At 36.6% G+C, this 12,238-nt stretch overlaps 1 protein-coding gene across 2 annotated transcripts in view; it reads right to left on the reverse strand.

Moving 5' to 3' along the window:
- The window catches only part of xylt1 (xylosyltransferase I), a 188,135-nt gene that overhangs the window by 35,684 nt on the left and 140,213 nt on the right, over positions 1-12,238 (reverse strand). For both annotated transcript variants that reach the window (NM_001126940.1, XM_012970086.3), the window contains 1 exon segment: positions 12,091-12,171. In NM_001126940.1, coding sequence (NP_001120412.1) covers positions 12,091-12,171 — 81 coding nt within the window.

The raw sequence follows: 12,238 nt of genomic DNA on the forward strand, positions 1-12,238 counted from the left end.
GAGAAAAGTCCTAATAGTGACTAAAATGTCGGATTTTTTTGTGCAATGTGCTAAAAATAAAGGCATAAAATTGTGTGCCGGTCTGAAAATATTTTTTAGATATTTTTTGAGAAAGGTCCTAGGGAGGACCGAAACGCCACGTTGCCCGTATATGCACATTTAAATATATTTTTTTTGATTTTCACAGAAATCCCAGTGTTGCTCATCTTTTTTGTATGTTATATAGATATATATTTAGAATACAAAATGCTTGGAAGTTGCACACCATATGTAGTTATAATACCTGGGTGCTTGTGCAAGGAATAATTTAAACAGGCATGGAGTGACGGCACACACAGGATTTTCACATGCAGTAGTAGAGTTTTGCAAAAAAGCAATTAGAGGTTTATTTTGGTCAAAATAAACCTCTAATTGCTTTTTTGCAAAACTCTACTACTGCGTGTGAAAATCCTGTGTGTGCCGTCACTCCATGCCTGTTTAGATATATATTTATATACACAAACACACACACAATATAACAGAATATTGATTTTAAGGAAGCCAACACCATAATAACCATTATCACTGTATACAGGCAATAGGAAAACAAAACAAAGGAGTGTGCTACCTTCTGGTTTCGAAATAAAAAAAATAATAATCTGACTGACAAGAAAATAGCATAGTTGCCACATAAGGTAACCATAATTGTTGCTCTGGAATTGCCACTGGCACTAAAGAAAATATCATTTTAGTTCTAAAAAGGTGGGCTCCTAAGTCACAATTCCCAGCAAAGAGTGTAGGATGAATCAAGCTGCTTTTAATGCCTCCAGTAGAATTTCAGGCAATAATGGATAATTTTAGAGTAGCTGCCTCGTAATTACGATTATAATAATATGTACTTATCTGTGCGCGTTGCAAAAGCAAAATTACTTCTAATTTCTGTTTGCATTGGTCCCTTTTTCTGTTTAAAATCGTTGCTTTCAATTTATTGAACGTCAGATAAAGTGATGCATTTACATTACGCCACACTCTAGTTACTCTGCATTCTGTTTTTCCACTGACATTAAAAATAGACATTAATCAAAAGTGTATCATAAAAAAACAACTTGTGTACAAAAAGCAGGATGTATTATTAAACCTTCCTAGATGATGTTTTAACTCATTAAACTTCCACTAAGCTCTTTATATAAACGATTCCTCTCTGTTAGTGTGTGTGATTCTCTTATAATATAACTTCCATGTTTTAAAGGAGACTTAAACCTTAAAAAAGAAATAGGATATAAATGCTGTACATTATATTTTGGGGTTCTGTACCAGCCAAGGTAACCACAGCCCTTTAGCAGGAAAGATCTGTGCCTCCAAAGATGGCCCCAGTAGCTCCCCATCTTCTTTTCTGCGGATTCCCTGCACATGCTCTGTGCTGCTGTCAGTTACCTGAGTTTAGGGACCGACGCACAATATACTGTATATACTGAATATAAGTGTCACAATACAAGGCTGATTAGTATTTAATTGCAGCTCTAAAACCATTGCAACTGACATCAGAATTTTATAATCAATCATGTGACATTATCTTTTATGACAGATGAACCTCAATTGCAGCTTGATAATTTGTGACAACCCCTCATCTTAGTTTCTGATTAGATGCCCAGAGCACAATTAGCATGTGCAGTGTCACTGACACTCCTAGCAATAGTGAGCTCCTTTAAACAACTTTGTAGGCCTGGATTATTGTTATAGAGATACTGAAACTCTAGGGTGGGGCAGTACGTTTAGTATATAATTATGGCATTTCTATCAAATTTATGTTTAGAATTTTGCTCTCCTTAAATTTTTAAGCCAGTGGAAGTTATTCCAAAGACAGAGTATAAGCCTCACAGTAATTTCAAATTATATAAGAAATGTATTCATATTGAAAACCAGTAAGGAGTTGCATATCCATATAAAGGCAAAGGCTGCAGGTCCTCAGATACGGAGGTGATTTCTATTACCCGGAAACCTGTTACCCAAAAACTTCTGAAATATGGAAAGGCCATCTCCCATAGACTCCATTATAAGCAAATAATTACATTTTTTTTTAAATGATTTTCTTTCTCTCTGTAATAATAAAACAGTTCATTGTACTTGATCCCAACTAAGATATAATTAATCTTTACTGGAGGCAAAACAATCCTATTGCATTTATTTAATATTTAAATTACTTTTTAGTAGATTTAAGGTATGGAGATCCAAATTACGGAAAGATGCCTTATCCAGAACAACCAGGTCCTGAGCATTCTGGTTAACAAGTCCCATACCTGTACTTAAAGCAACCCTACACTGGCTAGATTGTATTGGTACTTGTATGGCCAGCTTTATACTTCAAGAAAAGATTGAGGGCCTATAAGTACCCAAGTTTCTATGAGATATGATGATAACATTAGATAAATTACATCAATAGACTCCAATTATATCTGACATCACTATAAACAATTTGATAATATATTTTAGAAGTATGTTATTGCTTTTGTATAGTAGAAAAGCATGTAAAAATTGTATTTAACTATTTAGATGTCTAATGGATGCTTGTAAAAGAAGAGAGCTCACATAAAAAAGGAGTGCAAAGCAAATCGGTTCCCTGTACTTACTAACACCTGCTAGTTTGTGCCCTAGACACGTGCCACTTCTGCCTACCCCTAGTTAGTGCCCTGTATCAGTACCATTTAGGTGAAATGCTCCTAAAGTTTAAGGTGCAAGCAAGTATAGTCATACTGCCTTTATTGGCACTTTGCTGTGACTTTTGCAATCACAAGTGGAAGTCTGAACTGCCACAGTCAATACATTACATATATAATAATGAGGATGCGGTTACAATAACCACCATTAAGAATGAACCCTGACACTCAGTTTATAGAAATTATAGAGAATAGTTTAAATGCATTTAATATCTTTAAAGAGGAGGACTTTCCCATTGTTAAGTTTAAACAATGACACAAAGAGAAGCTACAGACAGAGGCAGAATTACCCATCCTTATTCTAATTGTACAATGGGCTCTGGTAACCAAGCAACAGACAAATAAATAAATAAAACTGTGTCCAGTGCAACATGTAAAGCCTCCAGGCAAGCCATGCAAGGAAATGAAAGATATTATAACGAGGGAAATGATTACAATGGAACAATGTTTCTTTAGTGGACGCAAAATCTAATATATAATCTAAAACATTTTAATTTCAATTGGGTTACAAATGGTACAAATAGATAATTTTCTACATGCACCCAGTATATAGAAAATATATATATTTTTTTCTTATTAAACAAGATCAATGTTTCATTTAAATAATAAACAGGAAGCACAACCCTTATTACATGCATGCTGTTCGTACCACAACAATCTGAGGCTGCCACCTGTATAGTTTTAGAATGGACAGTCCAGTTTTGGCATGCACTGTCTGGTTCAAAACTACCTGTCCGGACAGGACTGGTCACTGACTGACATGGGAGTCAGCCAATCAGCAGATACAAGTCACACCCTCTAATGTCACAAACCCATGCCCTAAATAAATCATCCAGCCCCTGATGTCACCTGCCCCTGTCTGGACCTTCACCCACAAAAGGGTGGCAACCCTACTTTACTCTAAGAAACTTGTCTTATTTATTATTCCTGTGTGGGGGTGCTTATAAACACAGCAGCTGTGAACAGACTGATGTCCTTCATAAACCTATAAATAGAATGAATAAGAATTCATTTGCAAAACACATGTCATTCTAAATAGTGTTGCAATATTTATGTTTGTTTTAAAATTTAGTAACTGTAATTGCAGTTGAAAGCAGTGTTGTATATTCCTTTCTTATCTCTGGCTCAGGCTCTTGAAACATTGTAGAAGTCACTTCTCCCCCAGGCCTGTTAACCAGGTGGTTTCTGCCACAATATTTAAGGAGTCACATCCAGTAATGCAGAGAACATAAATATCCATACAGATTGTGCATTCGCTAGCAACTACATTTACAAATACCTACAAAGATTTAAACATATTAAATTCATATACAGGTATGGGATCCCTTATCCGGAGACCCATTATCCAGAAAGCTCCGAATTACGGAAAGCCCGTCTCCCATAGGCTCCATTTTAATCAAATAATTAAGATTTTTAAACTTGATTTCTTTTTTCTCTGTGATAATAAACCAGAACCTTGTACTTGATCCCAGCTAAAATATACTTAATCCTTATTGGGGACAGAACACTCCTATTGGGTTTGATTAGTGGTTTATTGATTTTTTAGTAGACTTAAGGTGTGGAGATCCAAATTACGGAAAGACCCCTTATCTGGAATACCCTTGGTCCCGAGCATTCTGGATAATGGGTCCTATACCTGTATAAATAAAAGTTGCTTAGAATGATATTTTATTTCATTAGACAAAAGACCCTTAATAGTACTAAAAGTATAGTGTATATATACTGTTTACCATTTCCATTCCATTCCCATAGGCATTTACTATGTAATGGACACTTTTTTGAATTGACATTTAGGATTAATAATTTGCCTGCAAACTTGCTGTTAAATTATCTCCTGGCATTTTGTGTGCTGTACTATATGCAATAAGGATGGTGTTCATCAAGCAGGTGGCTCGGTTATTTAAATGCTATTTTGGAGCAGCAAAAAATACAAATTAATTAAGACCAATCTAAACTTAATCATTTTCCAGACAAAAACTAAGAGGTAGAATATTAATGCATATTATCATTATATTTACATGTGTGTATATATATATTGGTAATACCCTCTTATAATAGAATAGAAACAAGCAAAGAAAGGATAACTGTAGTGTATCTGTCATTTTTTTTTTATTTACAACCTAGGTAAAAATAAAAAGCTGTTTTCCTGTATACCTCACTGCTCATCATTTCCTCTACAATATTGCTAATTAAACTGACTTTTAAACACAGATAATGCATTAAATACCGTGCTCGCAGGAGCCATTTCAGTCATAATTAAACATAATTGCGCATAATTTCATATTTACAAGGCTAACAGATGTTACATTAAAGGAGAGTTCTGCAATAAAAATTCTACTTTGGTTTTGTCCGGCCCCATATGTACATGACTCCGTCAGAAACGAAGGTCAAGACAGAGTTTGGTATCATCAATAAAACGCCTAGAAGATTGATACAAGAATTTTTTTCCCAAACTGTTGGAATTTAAAGGAAAACTTTAACTGAACCAACGTGAACAGATAATGTATATCATAATAAGTGACCTAGCAAAGGATCATACCAAACTGACATACATTTACATATACATATCGGTAAATATTTCCCTTTTACATCTTTTCCCTGGAGAGGGATTTGTGATTTTCTGTGTGTGACCACCTGACAGGAAATAATGCAGGTTCTAACTCAACCAGGAAGAAATGTGGGAGTAAAAGACCCAGCTCTGTCCATTCATTGGCTGATGGAACCTAGCATGTATGTATCTCCAGATTTTGTGCTCACTATTTAGTACATAAAATGGCAGTTTTTCTATATGGGATTATCCAGTGCCACATACTACTAGTAAACTGTTGAAGGGGTTGTTAGTATGTCTACACATTGATATTCTGAGACAATTTTCAACTGGTCTTCATTTTTTATTTATTTATTTTTGTTGTTTTCAGTTAATTACCTTTCTGTTCAGCAGTTTTCTAGTTTGGTATTTTAGGAGCTATATGGTTGCTAGGGTCTTATTTACCATCGCAACCAGGCAGCAGTTTTAATGGGATACTGGAATATGATTAGGAGAGGGTCTGAATAGGACGTTAAGTAATAAAAAGCAAAAGTAACAAAACATTAGTGGCCTCACAGAGCAATATTTTTTGGCTGCTGGGGTCAGTGACCCCAATACCGGTGCTGGCTATAAGAAATTCTATAACATACTACAAATTAACTTAAAGGTGATCCACCCTTTTAATATGAAACAGTGTTTTACATACAGACTGTTATGTGATATATTTTATACAGACCTGCAATGTTAAGGGGTATAGTTTCCCTTTAAGTAAGAAGAGGAAATAAAGATAAAACTACTTCCATGGCAATTCAAGGTTAAGGGATTTTGTTAAAGGGAATGCACGACTGTGCCTAGCTAAATCATCTTGATTGGTACTGGAGGGCCCCACAACCCCACAGTACCTTGTACTTCATCCCAACTAAGATATAATTAATCCTTATTGGAAGCAAAACCATCCTACTGGATTTAATTAATGTTCAAATAATTTTTAGCAGACCTAAAGTATGGAGATCCAAATGAAAGAAAAAAACCCTTATCCAGAAAACCCCAGGTACCAAGCATTCTGGATAACCGGTCCCATACCTTTGTTGATGAGACTTTATAAAGTTAACACATAAGTCTAATTCTGCTCCCATTACTGCTACATTCTAACACCATATTTTACTAAAAGACAAAGCTGCCCACCCTGCTGTCAGGGCCTGCTGTGACCTGTTATGTTGCCACCTGTCCTGTTTTGACCTAGACAGCCCTGTTCTTGGAAGGGCCATTCGGGTCAAAACTGCCTGCCTGGTATTCCAAATTAGGAAATCTGGACAGGACTCTCCTAGACTGACGCAGCAATTGGCCAATTGCCATGTCACAGTCCTGCTCAAGTGCCCATGACATCATGGGCCAAAAGTGGCAACCCTATCTGAACCTGTACTACCTGTCTCAGGATTTTTCCATGTTCTCCAGCCTTTGATCTCGAAAAATTCCCAGTTACCGGTGGCAAAAAAGGGGACCTGTCACCCAGACATAAAAAAACTCTATAATGAAAGTCCTTTTCAAGTTAAACATAAAACCCAGATTCCTTTTTTGTGAACACATCCATGCCCCTTAGAAAGGCATTTAAAAATCCCAACTGTCAATCATATAGTGCCTGCCCCAACTCTAATGCCTTAGGCACTGAGACAGGGCACGCAATAACTTAAACTTTCCATTCAGCATTACCTACATGTAAATGCACTTCTCACTTTTCCCCTCTGTCCTCATTATCTATTTGTGTAACCAGTACATGGGCATCTGGCCCTCCATTCTATCACATAAACAAGATTTTGGCATGATGCAAAGCTTGCCTTACTAAGTGTCCTTCTGTGCCCTTATGTCTATGCTATGTCCCTGGTGTTTGCAACGCTGTCAAAATTGCAGTTTTTTTTTTTTCATAAAAAGATATCACTCGAATAAAGGTAACCAATTCTGCCGGCTTTTACATTTTCCAACTAAGAAAAATAAAATGACTGTCAAGAACAGGGTATCTGCTCTGATCAATAATATGTTTGCATTCCTTCCCACTTAAGCAATTGATTATTTCAATTCTGCGTGCCATTGATGTCCTCTGTCACATTCATTGCCCTCTTTGCCTTTACACAGCATATCTAAGACACATTGATTTCCACATCAATAGTTTTTTTTAAATTATCCTTTTATATATACTTTTAACATAAAAAAAAATATATATATATATGTATAAGTACACATTCTACATTCCAGGATATATAATTTTCAGGTATGACATCTCTTATCCAGAAACCCAAATACAGAAATGAAATTTCCCACTTTTTAAACAAACACATTTTTAAATGATTTTCTCTGTAATAAGAGAGACGGCAATAGAGACAGTAACTAAGCAAGCATAAATTAAAATCACTAGTAAAGAGTAATAGTACAATATATTTAATATACTAAAAGCTCATTTTATGCTGGGTGTTACTAGTCATTTAAGGCTACTGAAATCACCCATTTTTCTGTAAGGAAGCTTAGTTTACATCACATACAAGGAATTATTATTATAAAACAGAATTTCAAATGAGTAAAAATTATACTGTGACTGTAAAGCTTTGAATTATGTTCCTTATAAAAAAGCTATAACTGAGAAGTATCAGATGGAAGAAAGCAATGACAGAAGCAACACTAAGAGCTGTGGCACACGGGGAGATTAGTCGCCGTGCAACAAATCTTCCTTGTCATAGGCGACTAATCTCCCCGATATGGGTTACTCCCCGGTGGGATGGCATACGCGGCGCCGTGATCGCCAAAGTTGCTTCTCGAGGCAACTTCGGCAAATGCAACAAATTGCCGCGCCGCGTATGACATCCCAAAGGCGATTTACATTTTCACCGGTGGGATGGCATATCAAGGAGATTAGTCGCCCGCAACAAGGGAGATTTGTCATGGGTGACTAATCTCCCTTTGTGCCACAGCCCTAAAGGGGTGTATGTATTAAACATCACCAGTGGTGTTGCTCACAGCAACCAATCAGATCTTTGCTTTTGTTTTGACTGCTCAAATCTAATTACTGACTGGTTGCTATGAGCTTTGATGTTTGTCTCCAGTGTTAATAAATATGCCCCTTAGTGCCAGAGCTTGAATTGGAGATGGAAAATGTGGAGGGATGCTAGGTGTAGCATGCATGGCATTCCAAAAATTATGAAACCGCAATTATTAACCACTGTTATAAGTAGCTTTGCCCACTACCTACTTTAAAGCAAAGCCAATTAGCTATTGCTGTATTTCCATCTACTGAAAAGTTTGATGCCCAATATGCATATATTTAGCAAGTTATGTGACTTGCAGGAACCCCAGGATTAAAATAGTGCATATGAACTGGCTGCCAATTAAGCTTCTACAAACAAAGCACCCTGCGAGCAGAAGTGGCGAGGAGCAAAAGAAAACTCTTGTATTAAAACAAAAAAAGTTCTGGGGTTCAAAACTGTTGCATCCCACCTAAGGGGGTGCTATTTTATAGAGATAATGAAGTGGAGGGATGGCATCCCTGAGCATCATCTCCTAATTCCAGTACTGCTTAGTACAATACCAACAGAGTAACAAGCATGGTGCAGTATCTTATAGGGAACTCCTCCCCAACACAACTTAAGCTTTTTGAAAAGTAAACATCAACCAACTTTGCAATATGCATCAATTAGAAAATTAGCAGCCTTTTCATGTTTATTAATGCAATCATATGGTTTGGAACAGTTATCTCATCCTGGCCCCAGTTCTCCTGCTGATCTGGCTGACTACTTTGAGACTCAAAAAAATGTAACGTTAGTCGACTGTCCTCAGCATGCATCCTCCAAATCCCACAATTCCCTGCACAAGTGATGTCAATAAGGAAAGGAACGTCACAGTGTAATGCATTGTGGGTTATGTAGTTCCTGCATGCTGTCTCTAAACTCTGGAGAAGTTGTACATGAAACATTGTAACATCAATGTTTTAGGCCCTTCTTCCCTTCCAGGATTTCAAATGCAGGAAGAGAAGAACTGTTTTGCAGCTGCATTTCAGCACATAATAATGGTATTTACTCATACGTTTTGAAATAACAGATTACAGTGATATGTATATTAGGTGTTTCAGTGTTGTGTGGGGCTCTTTAACAAATTTTGGTTTGGAAGCCAGAGTCTCCCTTTATCACTGCCAAGCACATGTAATAATCCAGCTAGAGGTAAACAGTTGGGACCATCATATGTGCATTTTATTTAACCTTTAATTGCTCTCACAACCCCTAATAGGGTTGCCACCTTTCAGCAGCTTGCACTCTGGGCATGGGGATGGGTGGTGATGTCAATGGGACGGGGCAGAGAAGTCACTGGGTGGGGCTAATGATACTGAGGTGGAACCATGACATCATTGAGGTTGGTTATTGGTTGATCGCAGTGACAATCAGGGGGAATTTCCCTATTTGGACAACCAGGCAGACAGTTTTTAAACAGACCCCCTCCAAAAACTGGGGTGTCCGGGTCAACCCCAGACAGGTGGCTAACCCCCAAATATAAGCATCATTTGCAAACCAAATTTGTTATGTAACTAATGCTTCCAGACTAAAAAGTAACCAGAAAAGAGCTATATCAGCTTAAAGAACATGCATTTTTGGCTCATGTGTTGATATAGCAGACCCATGTATTCCTAGAGGTGAAATATTCCTGTATTAAAATATTAAATATTCAGCTATTTGGCCTCAGTATATTAGATTTATTCGGTTCTACAGTTATTTTTCTAATTAATGCTTAGCTACTATACAAGTACCTTGGGACCAGTAACACATTATTTTACTGGAAATGATGATACTAAACATGGAAATACAACTCCCTTTTATCCAATATTGTCCATTCTGCAGCTCACAAAAGAAAATAAATGCATGCCTGGCATGAAATATTGGGTATATTTTAGCCTTTTTGCAGTCTTAGGTACCATTAAGATAAGAACAACTTCTGTTCTGTCTTCTTAGCACAGAAAACTACTGGGATTTCACTGAGGTTTTAATGACTTGGGACACTGCAAGGAGACAAGGAAGATCACTAATACGAGCAGGCTACCACTGCTAACCCATGTATGCAATTTCCGTTAATGCATCCCAGATCTCCAGGAATTAATGTCTCTCCTGCTGAGTTGAAGGCCCATTTTCACCTTTATGTTCTTTTTATCTTTAGACTCTAAAATATTTAGTGTGTTGCGCTTTTCTGTGACTTTTTACAGACGACTGGGATTAAAGCTTACTGATGGAGACAGGCTCGGATATTTTTATAGAGCGATAAAATATTCAGTTCAAATGAAATATACGCTAAACTAATAAGCCATTGATTGAGGGGATTCAGAAAAATACAGCTAAATGACAAAGAAAATAGGAGAACAATTTAACAATTTTAATTGTATTAATTAGGGAATATTCAATCATATGTGATTAAAAGGGCAAACTCATCCCTCATATCTCCCCTTTTTTCTTGCATGAATGAAACAACTGAAATTCTAAGCCACTTTACAATATATTCAGTATTAAAAATATTGACATTTACAAATGTTACTCGTAAATGAAATTGCTATTGAAATAAGTGAAACATATATTTAAAAGGCCAGTCTGTTTGAACCAAGTCAGTCTGTTTGGACCTAATATTTAGGCACACTCAGGGGTGCTCCTATCATGAGACCAGGTGAGAACCTTGCCCCAAGCTGCCTCTGGTAACTTTAAGAGACAAAATTTGGCTCTGCTAGCACAGGGAGTGCAATAGCAATGTGGTAATAGCAATCCGTTCTGACAGTAAAGTTACAAGCGCGGAGCAGGAGAGGGGGCAGCAGCAGCCCCAGAATCGGCACTGGACACACTGGAAACTAAGCTCAAGGTTCTTTTGGCCATTGCCTATTCCAACAGATACATACTATTTCGCCAGCGGTCAGTTAACACTAAAATTCATAGTTACATAGTTACTTAGTTAATTTAGGTTAAAAAAAGTCCATCAAGTTCATATCTTCCAACCGAACCCCAGTGCACATCTATATGCACACACTCTTACCTACCTATCTATACACTTGCATACATATACTGTATATACTAATATCTATATTAATTGTAGATTTTAGTTTCACAATAGCCTTGAATTTTATGAAAGGCATTAACAGAATTTGCCATCACAACATCATTCGGGAAAAGAGCATTCCACAACCTCACTGCCCTCATTCACCCTTGTATGGCCATTCAATCATTAGACTTACTGTATCTATTTACTTACATACCGTAAGGCTATAACTTTTCTAAATTTTAGTATATTAACATTCTAAAAACATTTCAGTTTACTACAATTATACATGGAGTCCATTTTGAGCAAATAATTCTAATTTTTTAAAATGATTTTCTTTTTCTTTGTAATAATAAAAAGTTTTGTACTTGATGGTAACTAAACTGCATAAATCCATATTAGGGGCAAAATAATCGGGTTTATTTAATGTTCAAATATTTATGTTTTTACCAGACTTAAAATATGGAGTTTGAAATTAAAGAAAGATCTTTTATCTGGAAAATCCCATGCCCCAAGCATTCTGGATACAGATCCCATATGGGGTATGTGAGAAGCTATATATTTGAAATGTTTAACAGTGGGAAAAGTGCATACTTCCCAAAGGTGCCAAATTTACAAGCGTAAGCAGGCTAACTGGTGCAAACAAAAATGATAAAGGATACTGTAATACTTTGAAATAGATGGGGGAGCAAAACATTCTGCCCAACCAGCCCCCACTACTATGGGTCTAACCATTGTTTTGTATGAAAATAACCCATCAGAAACTTGAGTATAAACACTTGGATAACAAGCATTATTATTGCGAGGGAGAATAAACCTTACCTTGCATTGTCTCTCCCATGGGACTTCAAAAAATTCATATTTCGATATCTAGAGAGGAACGCAACCAGCTGGTCATTTGTCCTAGAGAAAGACGAAAAATATATTTGAAAACTGTCAAAGCGACTTACATTTTTAGCATGCATATACA

The sequence above is a fragment of the Xenopus tropicalis genome, chromosome 9 (genome assembly GCF_000004195.4).
Source record: "Xenopus tropicalis strain Nigerian chromosome 9, UCB_Xtro_10.0, whole genome shotgun sequence".
Taxonomy (NCBI): Eukaryota; Metazoa; Chordata; class Amphibia; order Anura; family Pipidae; genus Xenopus; species Xenopus tropicalis.